General features: G+C 40.6%; 1 protein-coding gene across 2 annotated transcripts in view; it reads right to left on the bottom strand.

Annotated features, from left to right (window-relative positions):
- Positions 1–22,116, bottom strand: part of CSMD1 (CUB and Sushi multiple domains 1) — a 1,403,311-nt gene that overhangs the window by 264,692 nt on the left and 1,116,503 nt on the right. For both annotated transcript variants that reach the window (XM_033848938.2, XM_073798556.1), the window contains exons 21-22: positions 13,762–13,931; positions 9,323–9,479 (exon numbers count right to left, since the gene is read on the bottom strand). In XM_033848938.2, coding sequence (XP_033704829.2) covers positions 9,323–9,479; positions 13,762–13,931 — 327 coding nt within the window. The remainder of the gene's footprint in view (positions 1–9,322; positions 9,480–13,761; positions 13,932–22,116) is intronic.

Here is a 22,116-nt window from a genome sequence, read left to right as displayed (position 1 = left end):
GTAAAAGCAGAGTAAAAATGCAATTTTCAGAATTCTTACAAGAAGGTGTAAGCTTATAAAAAATGTATGGAGATGGCTTGATATTTTGATAGGGGAGCTTTCCAATAATGCAATCACATAAGCATATGGTCATATGCCCAGTCACATAACTGACTTTAAACCGTTTTCTCTCTTTATTATACCACCCTTTTCATAGCACAATAAATTCTGAGTATACAGTTTAATTTTCACTTAATATATACACCTTTTAAAAATATCAGTTTGGGGCTTCCCTGGTGGCGCAGTGGTTGAGAGTCCGCCTGCCAATGCAGGGGACACGGGTTCGTGCCCCGGTCCAGGAGGATCCCACATGCAGCGGAGCGGCTGGGCCCGTGAGCCATGGCCGCTGAGCCTGCGCATCCGGAGCCTGTGCTCTGCAACGGGAGAGGCCACAACAGGGAGAGGCCCGCGTACCGCAAAAAAAAAAAAAAAAAAAATTAAAAATTATCTTTTTTTTTCTTCACAGGTGACAGTTGCTATGTAGTACTTGATTCATGGGAGAAGTGTTCCGGTGATAACCCCCAAACTAGAATAAATCTAACCTAGGTATAATAAAGTTAGAAGTACACAACTCATTTTTTTCTGGGAATAGACTTATTCACAAAATAACTGCCTATTATTTTATAACACTTTTATAAAATTACCTACTAGTTAACTGTGGAAAAACAAATAATACTAATCACATTTTCCCAGCAGTTTTATCTGCTGAATTTAAAAACAATTTCTTGCTCCATAAACCTTTATTTACAAATTACACATTAATACTCTAGTATCACACAAGCAGACACCAGAGCAGCAAGATATGTTTGTCACAATTTTCATCTTCATTGAAATGAAATAAAAATCTGTTGTGTGGACTCACGTGCAAGCCGGTTATTTTCTGGACCCTATTCCATACTTTCCCCTGACTTGTAGCACGACTTTAAATAAGTTTTAAAACTACTCATTGAACCAAACATTGTTTTGACATGACTTTCTAGAACATAAAGACTGAAAATGTGATAAATGCTATTCTTGGAATAACATGGTAGGTTTTATTAGATAAACAGCAATGCTTGCACATATTACAACCACGACTTTCTGAGAAATTAGTGTATGTCTTTGCTATTTATAAACCTGGATTCAAGAACTTGCTTTTATAACTGCCACCTAGCTTGTACAGAATTTCCAAAATCTAGTTGTCAAAAAAAAAAAAAGCAGTTATGAAATGAACACATCATTGTGCACTTAAACCTCCTTCATAGTCGGGGAGGAAAAGGTATCAGGAGAATCTCTATCAGAAATAGGCAGATCTCACCACACACAAAAAAAAGTAATTATGTGAGGCGACGGTGGCATTAAACAAACCTTAAGGTAATCATTTCACAATTTATACGTGTAGCAGATCATCACGCTGTACACCTAAAACTTATTATGTGCCATTTATATTTCAGTAAAGCTGGGGGAAAAAAACCCAAAGAAATATGGCGACTCCTGATGTAACTGGGTGGTGATGGGCGGGACGAGGGACACTCCCAAAATTACATCCACCCACTTAGGATGTCAACCAAGCCTGTAGATAACTAGCTCGTTATCAAGCCATGATTTCAAGGTCTTCCAATTTCAGCTTCTGACTTAACTCTATTCTTTACCGTCAGCAGCTCTGTTTCCCGTAATTGATGGCTCACCCTGCCCGTGTATACTTCATGCTTGCAATATTTGTGACTTGTTTTGAAGCACGAAGGTGACAGTGCTTAGTATTTCATTATTGGCCTTGAGGATATATTCATATCCAGAGTCGTTCACTCATTTATAATAGCGTCTTTAATGCTGGTGTCATTTTAATTCTATTAGCATGTTAATAAAATCGAGATGACAGCTGCATAACTGTGGCTCCGGGCACTTATATCGCTTCCCAGAATATGTTGTGGGTGGTCCCAAATCAGTCAGTGCCAAATCACCCACCTCCGCTCCTTATCAGCTGGAGAAAACAGTGTGAATGGGGGGCGGGGATCCCTGAAGCTGGAAATGAGGGGCCATCCTGGGAAATGGACACATTCTTTTCTCCCAGATTCCAGTTGTAGGGGACTTGGAGGTTTCTCTAGTCTAGGGTGCTTATCTTAGATAATTCAGGGTTGGGTGCAGGGTGACCATTTCAAGACACTGAAGAATGGAAATTAACCAGCCATGAGAGATTTGGCTGTGGGGAAAGCGAAGTCCTAGTTTTCCTGTCCCCAAACAGAACACCATCATCTGCAAATTATGCAGCCCAGGCGCTGGGCAGGTCTCTGGACTCCAGGCTGTGTGCTTTGCTGTTCGCAGAGCTGCCTAGTGCAGCTGCGGAGGGCGTGCCCCGAGGCCCTCACTTTCCAGGATAAGCACTTCCCCTCCTTTGTAAACAATAATACGCACAAAGGGGCCTTATGGACCAGTGGCGGCTCTGTCCTTCAGGTCTGCATGCTCACCTCCAGCCTCTTAGTTCTTTGAAACGTTCTTCCTCGTCTATCCCCTCAAGCTTCTTTTCCTTCAGCGTTTTAGAGATGTCCCTGACCGTGGGTTCCCCACTCTACAGTCTATATTATAAGAGTCTGAAACAGAAAAATGAGGCTTGCAACAGCCAGGGGCGTTAAGTCACCCCAGGAAAGCTGGCAGTCTGCCTCCTGAAGGATGACTTTGTAGGATCAGACACCTAGTTCTGTACCCAAAAGAGATTCATCTCATGGGGGACTCTAGTGACTTAAGCACAACGCCAGAATTCCAATTCCCTAATTGAAAACAATAAATGGATTCAGTCCATGTACTGGAATCCCTATGTCAACACAAATAAGTCACTCTCTTCCTACTGGCAGAGCCACACTGACACCCCAGTCACACTGAGAATACTGCCTGATAACCACAGAATCAGAGCAAGGGACTTTAGTTAAATAAAGCCAGTGGACCTGAAGGGAGGGCAGCCTAATTAGTCCACCTCCACCACAGCACAGGTTTCCCAGGGGGATAAGACTCCAGCATCTACTTGCTTAGTCTTCTGCGCCAAATACATCTTGAGGGGTTACCAAAGAATTTCCATTTTTAAGGTCCGTCTATCTGTTCTTCTGTGACTACTGACTACCCCACACCACCCTCCCAAGGCATCCCTTCTTTTTCTTTTTGTTTTTAAAAGATATTTAGTATTTCAATCTGACCACTCCATTTATAAGTAAAAATAAGCCCATATTTCTGCTCTGTCCCATTATGTGTGTTATTGTAAAAGTCAGCAAGTAGCTTTTCTCCTTCACTCTCAGGTCACTCGTGGGTGGCAAGAGCACAGACAGAGCTGTTTGGGGCTGTTATCATCCTCTCCTTTCAATCTCACACTTGCATTAATTTCATTCCTCCAATATTATTAATGGCTCTGCCTTAATGTTGACCAATACCCCTGATCAGCTTTCAGTGGCTTCCATAATCAGGTTCCCGCAGCTCATTTGTCTTCCTTTTTCTCCTCATCATGCATCTTCCACTCTATTCAGACTTTCATATTCATTATCTCATGAGTTCCAAGATCATACTCTACTCTCCGCATGCATCTTTACTCAAATCTGCCTCCTTCCAGGCAAATCTAGGTCAACTCAATTATCATTTGTTAAGTGACTATGGAGGTGATACAAAAGTGAGCAAGTTAAGATTACTCCTCTTGAAAACCTCACCCCTTCTGTTAGTAAAAACAAAGGATTAGAGACAAAATGCATGGGGTAGGGAGCATGGGAGAGGCAGGTGATTCTGCTCCGGAAATCTGGAGCAGAGCAGCCTTTATACAGAAACTGGCATTTAACTGCAATCTTAAGGGATGAGTCAAAGGCATTTGGCAGGAAGGAAAGAAAATTCTGGAGGCCTCTAGGGTGATTCCAGCTTTCAATGATCTCTCATTGCTCTGGAAAATTATATTTGCCATCATCATAAATAAATAAATATAATATGTGTCATATATATTTCTAACTCTTGGGGTACTAGGATCACATACTATCATCGAGGAGCTATAGTTTCTTTGGAGAAAAAGAGCAAACTCATATAAAAATGAAATGTATTAGGGGTCAAATACATTAAGGGTCAGAATCAAAAGATTTTCATCTTTGCATCAACGTAGTGCATCAGGAGATGGATACATTACGGTCACACGTATCAGCTTGCGCCCTGAACCCCCTGCTGACCCATCCCATAGTTGAGAACATGAAGGTGCAGCCACATTTCCACGGACCAGTGTTTCACAAGTGCTGCACGTGACTATCCTAAGTCATTTATCTGTGGACGGGAACTGTGGCTTTTGCCTTCTCTGTTTCAATATAGTGCTAAGCATTCAGTACACACATAATACACGGTACAGTCATTGATCGAGCAGCACACAGACACACCGAGATGGCGCAGAGAAGGTGAATACAGTTCTTTTACGACACTCCCAAACAGTAAGAATTTTTGTTCAGGTGTGACTGGTGTTTTGCTTGCTCCTCTCTACTTAAATCAGTAAGAGTGACAACCAGAAAGTCCTGTGGGAAACTGTTTCTGAAGAGTGACTGTTCTGGGAACATCCCTGTGGAACTCGAAAGGGGTCAGTATATTTTTTAAAGAATTCTGAATTCAACAGGGAATTTTTTTTTAAATTTCCAGAACTACTTTTCGGTAAAAATATTTGCTGAAATATTTAGAAGACATAGCAATCCACTGTCAATATGATTTTTCCTGGTATTTAAGAGCTTTACAATCACTGGGATAACAAAAAAAAAAGAAAAGAAAGGCTTATGTTAAATAAGGTGAAACTCTTATTGGCCTGAGACAGCTCTGCAGAATCCTAGTGCTCCATGGAATACAGCTTGAATAACAATGATCCAATCTAAGCTTTTAATATTATAGATCAGACATCTGTGCGAGGTACAGAGGGGAATAAAAAATGAACACCCATTGTCCCTGATCTAAAAGAGCCTATGGGTTATGCTTCCACTTGACATAATTGTAGGCTCAGAAGACTACCAACTGTTATGAAAATGGACAAATCTGTAGTAAAAAGCAGTGTTTTCCAATAGAGGTAAACTTTTCCAGTTGTATGTTGCTCTAACCTACTACTCAGAAATCAGCAGTTGCTTAAAAAATGTTTACTAATATGTTTATTCCTACTTGTCCCAAAGATGCCTGGCTTTTCTTCCTTGCCAATGCCTTTACATATATAAATATCAGTCAATAAATATGGAACTCATCAAAGTGGGATCATCTAAAATATTTGAAAATAAGGTCATCAACAGTTCTGGCCCTTGTTTAGAAGACCTGGATTGGCTCCCAGCTATAACACCCCATAGGTAAAAGCCTCAGCAAACCACTTACAGATTTGGAGACTGAGTTTCTAACTTACAAAGAAGAGAAAAAGGAGCTATTTACCGAGACCCAGAATTGCCAAGATGGTAAAATTAGAAGGTATTGGGTAGTACGCTCTAAATATTAGAGGATATACAAAATGATTTGTACTCATTTGAAAAACTTCAAGATGTTTATTAAGCTATATATTTACTCTGTTGACTTTTTCTAATCCACTTGTGTGTAGATTAATTACGGATTTGAAACATTTAAATATGAATGTTTCCTTCAGTAATGCAATTAACCAGCAAGAGGCAATTACAAAAGTCTTCTGAAAATAGTTGAAAGTGCCTTCAAATAGGCTTAAGCTTTAATAATTGGCTGAAAACATTTTACAGCCATTCATTATTTCCAAACCATCTTTTAGAGATGAAGATTTGATTCAGGTATTCAACCACATCGTGGGAGCGTGGGATTTCTTAAACTTAATTACCGAGTGTTTAAACCTAAGAATTTAATGTGAAGTCAATAATATTTTGATTATAGCCATCAGCACCATCAGTGCTATATTACAAATATCTTTTTCCATCTGGCAGTGTGTTCCAGCTCCAGGACAATCCTGGAAACAAGACTTGCACCTGGGTAGCATCTGTGTTATTGCAGGTGGAGGAAAGAGGAAAAACAGGCAGAAAAGATAGTTACTCCCAGCAAATTGATTATACTAAGAGCTACATAACTGGAAACCGTCACCAACATTTCTTTCTTCTTCTTTTAGAAAGTCTGTGCTGTTATGTTATAAAAATAAAATCCAAATAATTGGAAAGTGCCCATAAACACATCCACAGCTTCAAGGTTTCTCAAAGTTACTCAGAGAAATGCGAGGAGCAGTAAAGGTCCTCACAGTCTGGAGGGTGCCATGGAGAAACAGTGACAACCATCACATGCTGCCTAGTAGGGGCTGAGGATAGCGCATGGAAGCAACTCTTTTTAAAAAAAAAAAAATCTTTATTGGAGTATAATTGCTTTACAGTGTTGTGCTAGTTTCTGCTGTATAACAAAGTGAGTCAGCTCTATGTATACATATATCCCCATATCTCCTCCCTCTTGCGTCTCCCTCCCACCCTCCCTATCCCACCCTCCCTCTCCCACCCCTCTAGGTGGTCACAAAGCACCAAGCTGATCTCCCTGTGCTATGTGGCTGCTTCCCACTAGCTATCTAGTTTACATTTGGTAGTATATATAAGTCCATGCCACTGTCTCACTTCACCCCAGCTTACCCTTCCCCCGCCCGTGTCCTCTAGTCCATTCTCTGTGTTTGTGTCTTTATTCCTGTCCTGCCCCTAGGTTCATCAGAACCTTTTTTTTTTAATTTTTTTAGATTCCATTTATATGTGTTAGCATACGGTATTTGTTTTTCTCTTTCTGACTTACTTCACTCTGTATGACAGACTCTAGGCCCATCCACCTCACTACAAATAACTCAATTTTGTTTCTTTTTATGCCTGAGTAATATTCCATTGTATATATGTGGAAGCAACTCTTCTTGACGAGGGAAGGTGGGCATGATACACAAAGGAAGCTACAACCTCTAATTTCAATCCCATCACACGTTTTTAGGGCATATGGACTTTCTTCATTGCCATTTGGAAAATAAAGGGGATGTAAGAATTCTGGAAACAGTCCTGTAACCCCCATCTCACTGATAAATAAATAAAGTGACTATAAATTCCAGCAGGCTTGAATTTGCACTGCCATGAGAGGAGAGGAATGAGTGCTCACAAATCAACAATTGCTCTCCTTGGAAATCGTCAGAGGGAAAACAGGACGCGGTAACTACGGCTGAAAAAGTCCTGCAATGTAACGTAGAAGTCTAACATGATACCTTTCCTAGGAAGTAGCTGTGAGCTTAGCAACCTCCACACTTGGGCGGCCCTGAGGATAAGGTCGTGAAGATGCACAGAGGAGAGAGGACAGCTCTCGGGCCAAGGTTTTAGCTCTTTGCTTACAAGCCATTGGAAGAAGCACTATTTGTCAGATAGGCCAAAGCAACAATGGAGGGGGACCCAGGTGTGCATCACAGGAAACTCAGAAAGGCGCCTAGAGCTTTCACATTGTCTTCCTTCTCATGTGCCCATGTTCCTCTAAGGCTGTAAGACCAGTATAAAAACTGGGAGGCGTGTGTTGACACATCCGAGTAATAAATTAAAAATTGATGAGCATTTGATGGAAAACCGCAGTAGAAGAAAAAGAGATCATGGCGGTTTACATTTTATCTATAATCAAAGCAAACTGGTTTGACAAGAACTCTCTGAAACCTTTTTGAGGATGAAATTCTCTAAAGTAGAATCCTAGTAAACAAAAGTTGTAATTATAAATTTATTTGGTAATATAACTGCTAGTAATTTATTTGTACATGATATAATTAGGATGCTTTCAATTCGCGGAGTCTTTTAAATGGTTATATTCATGAAAGTGAAATGTGGGTTTTCTCATCCTGTCCATGGGACTATAATTCTATTTTTGTCAAAAGGATTATAATTCTTCAACTGTAATTTCACCTACCAAGGGGGATTTGAGGCAATTAATCCTCCTTTAAGGCACCTGGGTTAGCTTTATGTCTGGGATAGTTATTGTATTTTTCAGGCCTTCATTTGTTTATCTGTCAAATAAAGGAATCAGTCTTGATAATCACTAATAGACTTTCATGCTCAAAAATCCGAAATTTTTAATTTCTTATGTCATGGTATTTGGTATCACAAAGATTTTTAATCATCGGGTTGGTGAAGGATTGGACTGTCTTGTATATTTTAAGCATTTTAGCTAATTTATTACTTAATTTTAATTAATAACCTATACCAAATAACTATATTTTTACTTTATTTTTCTGGAACTAAAAATGTTGAAAATGACAGTTATCACACGTCCAACTTCTCTTTGTGAAAGAATAATTCCTTCTCCTCCTTTGTTTTACCCTCCTCTGTCTTCTTCACATTCATCTTTTTTTTTTTAAAAAGGCATTTTCCATATTGATTTATATTAATTATATTAATGGAGGGGGCACTAAGAACACGGCTTAAAACTGTGAGCTACAGACCGAATCCTGGTTCCACTGACTCAGACAGCTGGTATCCTGGACACACACTCCAATTACTTGTGTTTAGTTTTCTCAGGAGGAAATGAGTTGTGATAAGAAAGCACTTACAACATAGGGTATATATACACACACACACACCTATATGTGTGCGTGTGTGTATCTATATGTATAAATTATTATATTTTACACACATGTAATCTATTTTACATAATGTATGGAATCTAATATGTGTATGTATAGATAGATAGATATAATAGAAAAGTATTGATGTGTTGCAGGCATTCAAAGACTATTACTATTAATTATATCATTCATTTTAAATATTTCATATATTGTCTATGAATTTTTGTCAATGTGCATTAAATCACACAATAATTTTAACCCTAATATCTCTTTAAGTCAAGCATTTTTTTTTTTGCGGTACGCGGGCCTCTCACTGCTGTGGCCTCTTCCGTTGCGGAGCACAGGCTCCAGACGCGCAGGCTCAGCGGCCATGGCTCACGGGCCCAGCTGCTCCGCGGCATGTGGGATCTTCCCGGAGCGGGGCATGAACCCACGTCCACTGCATCGGCTGGTGGACTCTCAACCACTGCGCCACCAGGGAAGCCCAACCCTAGTATCTCTTAAATGTCATAATATTTTCTTTTCAGGTACAGTCATGTTATGAAAATACTAATACTTCTAAATAAACACGTTTCAAACTCTTACTTCTGATAATGTGTTTAAATTTTCTGCCCGCTCAACAGTGCACAGAATTAAACAGCAATCCAAAACACAGGACGGGGGCCAGGAAAAAAAATCGATATTTAAAATGTATCATATCAGCAAAGTAACAGATGTATCCTGAGAAAATAAAAGTAAAATGAAACGATTAAGTCGTATGGCACTTACTAGTATAGGTGAGCTGAAAACCCTGGTCAGTGTCAGACCCATTGGAGTTGAACTCCAGCCACAGGTGGTTGGAGGTGCTGTTCAGGATGAGCCCCGTCAGCTCATTTTTAGTGAAGGCCCCCAGCGGACGTGATGAACTATCTCTTCCATCGTAGACCTGAGGAGAATTCAGAGCACGAATCCCCTTATCAATGAATTCTGTTTGTATGTTAGCAATTTTAACAAGAAATCCAAATTTTCAAAGATATGATTTTATACAGTAATTTAAAAAGTGACACAGTTTATAGAAAGCTGAGTGGATGGAAGACACTTGCAAACAATCTTTTTTCTTTAAGTTTTATCTTTACCGTTAACATTAAAGACAAAAGATTCCATTTGTGCCCAGATCATTTTATCTGCATCAAGCTGAACATTCTGTGTTTATTTAAAATGAAATCATCATGTATTTGCATTTCCAGGTTGCATGGTCCACCTTTGTAAGCCTGGCACTTACAAAGGTTGGAAGGATGTATCATAGTTCAGTGTGAATGTCTCCTCCTCCATCCAGATGTGTTACAAGTCGAGGTGCTGAAACCTTGTCACATTTTGTAGCCCCTGAGCCTGCAGTGACTTTAGTTTTGAATTTGTTGTAGCAAAGGAATCCTGTCATGTCCGATATCAGAGAGAGAGGTCATCTTGCTCTGAAGCATTTTGTGACTGACTCCATTTTCACAGGTGGTTGTACAGCCTGGGTGGATATCCCGAACATTTGGAAGACAAGTGGACCGGGCTTGGTTCGGAGCAAACATCACAGGTAAGGGACACGAAGTGATGACTTCCCAGGTGCACACTAGGAGTGCAGGGTTGCCAATCACATTCCCCCAGTGGAGAGTTCGTCAGACAGTTTTAAGGCGTGGGCATTGGGGGGGCGTCCCACAGTACACGTTCCTAATGCCAGAGCAAACTGCATTCACGTTCTAGGAGAATTTAGTTTTGAGCCACTCACACCCCCGCTAAGTGGTCAAGACTATAATGCTTCGTGGCAAAGGTTCATCCATTTGCCTCTTGAAACCATTGCAATGGTTCATGGCAAGGAACTGCTGGTATGGATAAGGGCTTTTTAGAAGAAAGAATGAAAATGTATCACATCACACTGGAGAACATCCAGTTCTTTTTGATAAAAGATATCTAAATAAAGTATATCAAAGCCCCTGGTAGCCTCCCCCATATCTGCCTATTTCTCTCACTTCTTTTCCTTCTCACACAGATTAATTCTTACTTTTCTTCTCCTGCTCTTCTCTAATGCATATGTAAACCATGATTGCTGCTTGACAGACTTACAAATTCATACTCCTAAATGGAGAAAACACATTTAGAAGGATTACTTTAATGGATCATTATTTGATTTCATTTTAATTAAATATGCATATGCTCGAGTAGGAAAATCAAATACCCTATAACTTCTCATGCAAGCTAGCAACAAACTAGTGCAGGAAAAATCATTGTTTGGCTTAACATAGATTCATTCGATAGTGAGGTTGCTGGCACCCAGATTATAAAGAGTTTTAAAATCCAGAGCATGCTGGCTCAAAACTAAAGTGTCCAGGCCTCTCCAGCAAGGTCTTACGTTACTCCACATGCCATGTAATTCTCTGTGATTCATAGAAATCCATGGAGATGAGGGGGCATTAAAGGAAATACACACACTTAGGCTCGGTCCTCAAAGCTCTGAAGCATCTTCCACTGTCACCTCCACTGGTCTTAGCTTGTTTGAGTGCTTCTCCAAGATTTAATAGCTTACATGGACAGCATCTAGCTCCAGGATCCTCATAGCTAGACCACTAAAAATGAACCATTGCCACACTGAATTATTAAGCATCTCTGGAAGAGTAATTCTGTCTTGTTTATCTGCATCACCAGCAGTTAGCACTGGGCTTGACAGCAGAAATCTCTGAACGAAAAAGTAACTGACTAGTGGGGATATTATGTTGTCAGCTCTCGCAAGGTGAAACTCTGGATTCATGCTTCTCATGTATCACAAATGACAACCCAGACAGTATTGGAAGGCAAAAGACTTGACGTTTACTTCCAATTAAATTAGTAACAAGCGATTTTAGTTCAGCACAAAACCTCCTAGTTGTATATCCTCATCTACAAGCAGCTGGGATCAAAGTGTCCCTTTCAGTCATTAGGAAAAGGTTCCTTGGGTCATATGTTAATACAAGGCTATGCCTATTTGCACTACAGACCCTCCTTGGAGCCTGGCACATAATAAACGCCGTATGCTCCGAGTGGAATAGCCAAGAGAGCAGATAAGCACAGATTAGAAAACATCACAAGGAATTCTGGAATGACAATGCTGAAAGGACTGGGGAAATCGTCCCCACTTTTACAGGAGTTATACCTGAGGGCTCTGTTTCCAGAACTAACCTCGCTTTCCATTACGTATCCTATCATGACACTCTCCTTAGAGCTGTATTTCTCTTACACGGTGTTTCCACATGAAACAAGCAAGCATCACGTTTATGCGGGGGAGGGTGTGTACATAAACTCTGGTCTCTGTTAATGGATCACACTACGTGTGCGGGATTATGCTCAAAATTCAAGGTAGTCCCACTTGAAATGTTTTTAACCTTTTGATATTTATTAGCATACTCAATAAAAGGTATGTCTGCACAGCATCTAGGTTTTTCAGATGATTGACAGTTTCTCTGCAAGTAAAGGTGGTAAGCAAGATGTTTTTTTGATTTTTTGTTATAATCAACAAGTTTAAACAGCACGCAATCACAAATGAAAATGATTTGCTTCCTTCCATTCCAGTAATATGTATCAGTGTATATTTAATCCAGTGTCTCTAGTCACTCGCCTGCACCAAAGTATGGTTAATTGTTCCATAAAAGTTTGCCTTAAAGGCTTACTGATGTCTAAATTTGAGGTTATCAAAGAATTCAGAAAACAGTTCTTTGATGCAAATTTAACTTTTTTCAGATCAGTGAGGATGTACTAGTTTCATACCTGAAAATCACTTCTTAATTACAGTGACTCTACTGCCAGCATGAGCTTTCAAAAGACTATTACAATGAAAGAACAACTAGAATAAAACCTCTCTCCTAAATTGTGACCTTGAAGCATAGTCAAAGGTGGACTTGGAGGAAGTGATGAGCACTTGAGTCTGGAAGCTTCTATTGGCCTGTGCACATAACGGAACCTACCAGCGACCCCACTTTATCCACTGTGCAAACAGAGGACACACCTGGAGGGCACTAAGTTTCCCTCTTAGCAGGCTCTTTGCATAGCTTCTTAATGCTCACAGCTTCAAGTGAGTCACATCTACTGCGTCTGAGATGGAGCATTGTGTGTGTCCATGTAGACGTACACATGACTGAAAAACCCTAGAACTTTAGAAACGGGATGAGATGTGTCCCTCTCTTGCCATAAACAAGCCGTGTGGCCTGGACAAGTCGCTTACTTCCCAGTGGAACGAGCAGGTGGATGGGCTGGATGACGGCCAGTGTTGGTCTTTGTTGCTCAAAGCCACTCTCTTTCAAGGCCCTGAGGCTCGGGCTACAAGTGCCAACTACTCAGCCCCTAGAGCCAGGGAGGTCCCCAGGTTCCTGAAATAGTCACAGGAGAGGTGGAAACTATTTCAGAAGTCTTAGAAGTTTGGGGGCATTTGCAGTTGGAGCTCAAGGCAAGACCTGGGTGCCCCTTGAATCCGTCCCCCTGCCTGTTTCCCTGGAGTCCATCTGGAATGTGAGTGGTGTGCTCCACCTGGAGCAGTTCCCCGAGGCTCTGATGCTTTGAGTCATCTACTGCACTGACCCTTGATGCTGGTCCCATGCCTAGCACACCTCGGAGTCCTGTGAACACAGCTCTGACTGGTTGAGTGAGATTCTGCCTCATCCTGGCTTGGCTTCTCCACATCAACCCTGCTTTGTGGTCCAGCAACAGTGGCAGGGCTTGAGTTTACTCTCACATCAAAATCCTTCTAGCTCTGAAGGATGCTCTGTCATGATCACATTTACAAATCAAGAGCAACTGTAGAAAGGGTTGGTCTGGGGATCCTGCAAGTTTTTTTTACAATTATTAGTATGTGCTAGGAACAATGCTAGAAATATGTATCTATATTATTTAATCCTCAGAACATCACAAAAAGGTAGGTACCATTGCATGTTTTTACATATAAGAAAAATAAGGCTTAAAAATGTTAAATAATATCTCTAAAATACACAACTAATAAATTTTAGATCCAGGATTATAGACTTAGGTATTTCAAAGTCCACATACACATGATACTATAGGCCACCTTCTCAAACCAGCTGGATAAACAAATTGGGAAAATATGTGTATATATAAAGATACGTTAATATATGTATATATCTACATATATAGATGGATCAACATTATATTTATTCCTTGAGAAGGAAAGATGGAGTCCTATTAAAACAGATGTTTTTTACCTTTAGAATATCTCCTTCAAACAGCTGGAAGCTTCGTGCTCTGAGATGGATCCCCTTGCCAGCTTCTGTTTCAATTTTATAGATACACTCATGGTTATTATCATAATTTGATGGGAAATTTGGAGACAGTAATGTTCCTTCATTTCCTTTGACACTTGCTCCACATTCAGCTAAAATAAATAGGACATTAAAAAAAGAAAGAGGATTCAAAAGCGGAATTATTGATTTTAATAAATAAAAACTTTTAAATCATGACAGCCCTCTTTTCTCTCAATGTATCTGCTAGCACCATATTGTTTTTATAGATTAGCGACTTCCTTCTACTGTTTTATCCACTGGACAGGAAAGATACCCCCATTCATCCTATTTTCAAGATTTTATTTCTTTTAATAGAATGCATCTTACTCCTAACTTACAAAGAATTCTAGAATAAAATAGGTATGCCCGAGCACTTTGGCTGTATCACTGGCAGTCACCTCTCTGTGCCCCATCTCTGCTTCATGAAGCATCCCCGCCAATTCCAATGTGCTGACTCGACAGTTATGTCCATGCAGTTTTCCCACGTTGGTATTCTGTGGCCTCAACCTGGTTGCATTTAAAGGGGATTCTAGCCGTGGACCAAACCACTGAGTCCCCTGCTACTGTCTCACAGCACTAAGCCCATCTGCCTGGCTTGGGACGGAAGCCCTTTCGGCGGCAGAAAATACGTTCTTCTCCCCTTGACGAAAGGAGAGGGCAATTCACCTCTACATCCAAATTTGCATAAAGAACTTTAATCAGAGTAAAAATGAAAATAAATATGGCTCTCCACTTTCTGCCAACTTGGAGAAAGTCACCTAAACTCTCAGCACTTGTTTCCTCACCTATGAAAGTGAGAGTTAGGCTAACTCCTAAAATTCTATTCGTCCAAAACAATCATAAAATAATAAAATTGCTCTGTGTATGTGTGTGTTTGCATATGTATGATGTGTGTGCATCTGTGTGTGCATGTGCGTGTGCATCTCTGTGTGTATGCCTGTGTCTGTGTGACAAGAGCGCTCCATGCGAGTCTGCATGAAATAACTTATTGGCCACACTATGTGAAAAGCACAGTGATTTTTAAAATTTCAACAAAGTAAGTCTGAGTGTGAAGAATAATGATCAACTTGGAAACTGAAAATCAGTAAAATGCCTACATGTAACGGGGGTGAGAGAAAGGGAGACAGGGTTCAGTCTAAGGGGACTGCTTGAGGTATCACACAACTGTGGCAGATGTCCTGTGCACGCCCGTTTTCATAATTCCAAGTCTCTGACATCCCTGTCTTCTCTGACAATCACTGAAATCAGCTGCACCATGAGCCTTCCCTGGCCTGAGTGATGGAAGGAATAAGCTGGAGATTCAGGATCAGCACATGATGACTTGCGCCCTTGAATCTCATGATGTCCCCACGTACAAGGGTCGGGGAGAAAATCAGGGAGAGAAACACAGGAGAACTTGGCTCACCTGCCCCTGATCTTTCCCCATAAGGACCTGAAGGAGGGTTTCATGGGAAACAGCGTTGAGAAAGAAGCACAGGGAAGTGGTGACCCCAAAACATGGCAATGGGATTTTATAAGAATAACTTTAAAATTATAGCTATAGTTACTATTATTATATATTCATATATTTGTGTAATTTTAATACTTTTTAAGAAACATTTTTATGGTGAGAAAGGCAAGTGGTGTGTCTCTCAGGCTGTGTTTGGACTTTCATTTTTGCTCCGGCTGGGACGTGGATGTCCTTTCATGTCAAGAATCTGGTGATTCTCAGCAATTCTGAGACTGACGATGTATGGCTTCATCTCTTAAATTCAACAAGCATTTTGGGCAAGTAATCTCTTTGAGAAACGCGTAATCATTCATGGGCTTTGTTGCATATTCTTATACCATTTTTCTTTCCTGAAGAAATGGTGATTTTAACATAAAAGCCAAAATAAGTGAAAAGAACACTGAAACAGCAAATCAGAAGGTCCCCCTTTGGCTGCTCTGTGTATCAAACAGCAAGGGGTTCAAACTCGTTAAAGATATTGGACGCAAAGAGAATAAAAGAAGAAACTCATAGAATTCTGATAACCAGAATATGGAACCTATCACAAGCACTAAGAATTTTTATTTAGAATTGAATTGGACAGTGATCAATAAAGGAAGTCATTCAAAAATCAAATTTACGTCCTTTTATCTATTACTTTGTAAGTTTGAAAAAACATCTCTTGCAATTGAAGACATAATAAATACTGATAGAGTGGCAACTAGACCATTTTTAGTCTAAGGGATACTTTGGAAGGGGTACTTTTTATGGCTACTGTAACTGGTTGTGTGGGTTTGGGTTTACTGCATATATGACTGCATGAGGTCCATCGTGCACTGTGTTCACTGGACATCCACTGCGAGGTGTGGGCAGCCTTGCGTCAAACATGCTTTGAGGTGGGCAGGAGGTAAAAGGGCTAATAAGGGCCCTGGGCCCCCCTCTGGCCATCAGGAGATGAGTGGTCTTCTTTCTTGACTGAATGAGGTCAAGGGGCCGGAGGGAGGGTTGAAGGACACCCGGGGTAATTAGCTCAACACAGTGCTGAGTCCACACACCTTGAACCCAAAATGTGGCATGAGAGCTTTGCCACTCTGAGGTAACTGTGAAAACTGCCTGCAAGAAGTCCCTGTGTGTCTTCAGGGGGCTGTCCCATGAGGAAGGCAAAGCCAAGGAGACCCACTCCGATGGGCTCCAGCCCTGTGATCCTGGGAAGGGCGTGCTTTCCCCTCCCTGAGGCAGGGGAGCCTACACCTCTCTCTCTGTTGTCTGGAGGCTCTGCTCCTATGTCCGGCAGGTGTGTTCTCTTGTTCTTCTTATGGATGGAATTCCTTCCTTTGGGTCTTCACACCACTTTGTTTCTATTCCCTTCTTCTCCTTGACAGACTTGCCACACAGAGAATTTTCCAGGCTCAGGAGTATCCTTTTTTAAATGTAGACTCAGTCTATCACAATAAGGCGGATGTGTAAATGGTATATGTCACACATTTTTCTAAGTTCTTCAGTTACATTAAACCATTTAACCCTCACAATAACCTTATGTGATGAGGTAATAAACCCCGTTTCACAGATAAGGAAACTGAAGCACAGACTAGCTCAAAAGTCGTTTTTCCCAAGGTCACACCACTAGTACAGACTCATTATTGATTTGATATAACCTCTAAGTGCTTAGCTTAGGAAAAGAATTGTGGACTTTTAAAAAATGCTAATTAATGATGGATATACTTTATAGTTAAAAGTTCATAATATTATTCATAATTATTGGTAATGAAACTAGCAGAGCAAAATTTTGTTGTAGAAGACAGTATACTTTTAAAAATTTTATCCAGATAGGATAAAAGTTAAGTTACCAATTAACTGAGGTTATATTTGTTTTCACATTAGCATTTAGGACATTAACCATTTATTTCTCATAATACAACGAAAAGGCAGGACTAGAAAGAAGGCTTTAGCATTTGGGTAGCCAGGGAGAAAAAATTTATCAAATCTAAGGATGTAATTTTACATGTCTTTTTGTGAAGATTTGGATTCTGGGATTTTTTTCTAAAGCAGATATATAATAAGTGGTGCTGATTAAGTGCAAGTCTACACTACATCGAAGTAATGAGTGTGGGAGATTAACTGGCCGGTCGTAACCAGTAATTCTTGGCAGAGGAACAAGGCCGTTGCTATAACTGGTAGAAAGACGCGGAAAAGGGCCAGCCGCCTCGCCGGCACGTCTCCGCTCACTTTATACTCGCCTCTTGAACACAAAACCTCCACTAGTGTCAGGGCAACTAGTGCTCATAACCTGAGATGCAAGTAAAGTTCCTAAGTGAATAAGCAATAACAATTAATTTACTCATGATACATCTGTGAGTGAACCTACACATACATGGCACGTGCACTTAGAAGTGGAAGGTCAGAATTCATTATTCTAGAGTGTACAGTACAGGACTTAAAAGATAGCATTTATTCAAATTTTTCTCCAAGAATATGAAATTGCTTGTAGAGTATACAAACCTGGTATACAAACATCAATTTAAAAAGCCTGTTTTACTATAGTGTTTTATTTAATATAGACATATAATATGCATTATTACTATTTGATTTATATCTGTATCACTTTATATTCTCCAAAGATTTTCATGTAGATCATCATGTAATTACTTTTATTTTTTTAAATTGTTACTTTCCTCGGTTTTAGGCAATTATTTGTGTTTGACGCTATTCCGATGAACATGGGTGGCTGCTGCTGGAGTTGTTTTCTGATTTTATGTGAAGACCAATAAGAAAATATGACCTTTTACAGGCTGAACGTGATCAGCCATTTGGTCTTGAGGGTCTTGGTTCATTCTGACTTGGTTCCATAGCAGGCTGGCAACATCAAAGGTCTGGTGAGAAACGCGGGTCGGGGACCTGGAGCTATGGCACATGGCAAAGTCTCAGGTGTGAGACACGTGGGTGTTCAGGTGGCCTTACGGACGCGACAGAGCAGGGGAACATTTGAGAGGACTTAGGGGATCTGGCTGTAAAGAGAGACTGAACCAGATGGCAGTGGGTGTATGGGTGTCACTGAACCAGGGTCCCTGGAGGGTTTGGAGCACAGAGGTGTCCTGATAAACATCTGTTTGGAAAAGAGGAGATGCACTAAAAGAAAACAGTGAATCCTAAACACTCTAAAGGAAAACACAGAGTGTTGTAGTGTGAAAATGGACATGTCAACAAATTCTAGAATTCCCAGTCCAGAGGAACACACTGGAAGATTATCAAACAAGTAATTGTAGAGCCTATAAAATGTACTAACACTTTGCCCAGCTGGGTACAGCCATCTGCTTTTCTTTTGGTCTATTTGTCACTTGCACTGAGTGCATTTTTATAACTATTATATCACTGAATAAATATAACAATTCCATGAGGTCAGTATCAACACTAAATCCATTTTACAGATGAAGAAACTGAGATAGTGTTAGGTTAATAATTAACTTGCTCAAGATCACATGGAGTGGGGCGTTGGTGGAGCTGTGATCTGAACTCCAGCTGGTCTGGTAATAACCACACTATGTTTGTCAAAATACAATAGTGATAATTAATTACATTTATAGATGTTAAGTAACCCACGAGGAACATGTATGCATGTATGACTCCAAAAGAGTAGGAACATGAGGCTGTTGTGGGAAACACACCTTCCGAACGTCTTAATTCAATGTCTCACAGAATGTCCTGCCGTGGAACAGGAATGCCTGCATTGGGATCCTGTTTCTGAGGCAGGCCACTGACTTAAATTTATTTTGAATTAAATCAACTAGTGCACAAAGACGAATGCAACACATTTCCAAATGCAAGAATTGAAACGTGTCAAGAAGACTGAGGAAGGAGCACTAAAGCCTGAGACGCTGTCCCACAGGAGATAACTAAGTGAAATACAACAAATGGTAAAAAGCAGGTGCTCAGAAGATTACAAAATGTAAATCATCAGAATTTCAGAAATTCTTTGAACTTGACTTCAGACATCCATTGCAAATCTCCATGCCTAGAGCAATTAAATGGATCAAGTTTCAGTTCTTCCGATAATCCATTTAAAGTGATTTTAAGATGAATGAATATAATTTCCCTTAAAATGAATCATTTGCTCTTTTTTATAAAGAACCTCCTGAAACTGTAATTAAAATTGAATTGTCATTGAGAGTTTTGTAATGGAACTAAACTTATTAAAATTAAATGAACAAAATAGAAAGGAGTCAATTGATTTTTCAGTTAATTCTTCTGTACAAAAGCATCAACCCATGAGATGGTCTTAGCAGCTCTGGGTGATGTAACAGAACACAGACAAGAGGCTTAAAGAATAACATTTAGGGCTTCCCTGGTGGCGCAGTGGTTGAGAGTCCGCCTGCTGATGCAGGGGACACGGGTTCGTGCCCCAGTCCGGGAAGATCCCACATGCCGCGGAGCGGCTGGGCCCGTGAGCCATGGCTGCTGAGCCTGCGCGCCCGGAACCTGTGCTCCACACAGGAGAGGCCACAACAGTGAGAGGCCCGCGTACCACAAAAAAAAAAAAAAAAACAAAACAAAACATTTATTTCTCACAGCTCTGGAAGCTGGAAGTCCACATCCATAGCACTAACCATATTATTTGTAAGCAATAATAAATATTCTGTATCAATAAATATTTTATTGGGGATATTAATTTACTATTTGATAGTAACACAGTAGATGAAAATCTATACTCTCTCAATCTGCCTACTCATCATGCTAATCTGGATTCCAATTCTGTTGCTGAAGAACTTACCCCCCTAAATACTACCGAGGCTTTGCAATGCCCCTCATCTCACAGGGCCGCTTCTCAGCCCAGGTGTTCACTAGAACTTCTATTTACCACCAGATGTTTATTAGAAAAAGGGAAAGGAGCATTCCACTTGGCACTCCTCCAGGGTCACCTGTGATCTTTGGATTGGATTTGCAACTTTGGTCTAGGGATAGATTATTCTTATTTCTATGGTTTTACAGGAAGAAAGACAGACACAGCGTCCTAATGAATCAAACTTTGAGATCAAGATAGGAGCTTCCAACAGAAATAATGTTTATTTGTTTGACAAACATGTATTGAATAAGGCACAGAACTGGATTTAGGGCTAGGCAGCCTCCACTGTAAGGAAAGGTCAGCCTAACGGGAGAGACAGAAATAGGAAGACAAGTTTACTGGAGTACAGTGGTTATCCTGGAGGGTCCCTCTCCAGCCGGTGGGTAAGCGGGTAGAAAGAGTTTACATGGGAGGTGAGTTCCAAAATGAGAAAGTCAGCCTGGCAGAAAAGGGGGTGCACATTGCAAATGAGGGAGCAGTGTAGGGAGAGGCTTGAGCATAAGAGAGAACCAGGGCAGTTTCAGGTCGAGTGAGCTGGGCAAGACGTCAGAGAGTCTGGCCAGTGAATAAGGGGCCTGCGTCCCCGGCGAGTGGAAGGTTTGTTCTGCACATTATGGGAGCTGATTCATGGGTTCTGTTAAGGGGGATGAATTTGTGAGGTTCTGAATTCGGACAGATCACTCTGGGGGCTGCGGCAACAGTGGTTGGCGCTGTCCTGGAGGTGGGGAGCATCTTCGGGATGTGAAGCTGAGAGCCTTTGCAAGGCTGGGCAGAGAGGATGGGCGGGGAGCCTCCCTGGAGAGCTGGGGAGAGGCAGAATCTTCAGAACTAGCAACTAATCCGATGTGGAGAATGAGAGAAAGGGAGAAATGAGAACTCCCAGGTGCCACGTGGGTCACCTGGTGGATTTTAGTGCCTTACTAACATGTTTATTTAAAGGTCTCTTGTGGCCAGATGGCTGGAAGGGAAGTCAGGAAGCAGTAGGTAAAATACAAGAGGTGAAATAAAAGAATGGCCCTGCCAGGCCATTCTCTCAGTGCAAAGCAGGGCTGAAAGGCCTGGTTTTAGGTGCCCTGTGTTGGAATCTTGCTGGCTGTGTGCCGGTGGGCAAAGGCCTTAAGTTCTTTGTGCCTCAGTGTTCCCATCTGTAGAATGGAACTGCCAATAATAGTGCTTACTTCACAGAGGTGTCTGGGGGATTAAATAAGATAACACATGGAGAGAGCTCAGAGCAGTGTTGGTCTAGAATCAGTGCTCAATAAACATTATTTCAACCCCAGTTACTCCTCATTTTATACTTTAGGCAACAGTGTAAAACCCCAAATAACAAGACTAAGAGTGTAAAGATAATGAATCTAGACAAAATAATAGAATAATGCAAATGGAATATTATAATCAATAGGCAATGTTACATATGTGGATTAAGGCTTTGACTTCATCGAGTTGGGAGTTTTTCCCCCAGATTTTAAACTATCTTGCTCAGTAATTTCCAATTTGGGGCATATGGATTCTAGGCAACTCTGGGAACATCTAGGATCATCTAGAAAATATTGTATCTTTTTTTCTTGAGATAGTGTTCAAAATTGGCATCCAAATCTCAAATAAAAATCATAACTAAAAAAAAAAAAAGTGAGAACTACTGTTTTAGGAGAAAACCACATCATAGAAAGATCAGATATGTGCCCTGGCAAGAGATAAAGATGATTTGATTCGTGTTCACTTGTGTAATTTTTCTATAATGACGTCCTCACTATCCTACTATCTATGGCACACCGGAGCACAAAAAGACAGTATATTAACTTGTGAACCACATAATATTCCTAAATAACTGAAGAGATTCTGTGCATCAGAAAACTCTGGTTTACTAAGTTAACAACTTAGCATTTTTATGGGTTATGAAATCTTATTTTCACAACTTTCCCACCTGCCTCTAGTTTATCAGCTGGTAAGATCACAGGTGCCTCAAGGACTC

This window comes from Tursiops truncatus, chromosome 21, assembly GCF_011762595.2.
Source record: "Tursiops truncatus isolate mTurTru1 chromosome 21, mTurTru1.mat.Y, whole genome shotgun sequence".
NCBI classification, from domain to species: domain Eukaryota; kingdom Metazoa; phylum Chordata; class Mammalia; order Artiodactyla; family Delphinidae; genus Tursiops; species Tursiops truncatus.
The sequence above is the reverse complement of the archived record's forward strand: the minus strand, read 5'-3'. Positions and strand labels throughout refer to the sequence as shown.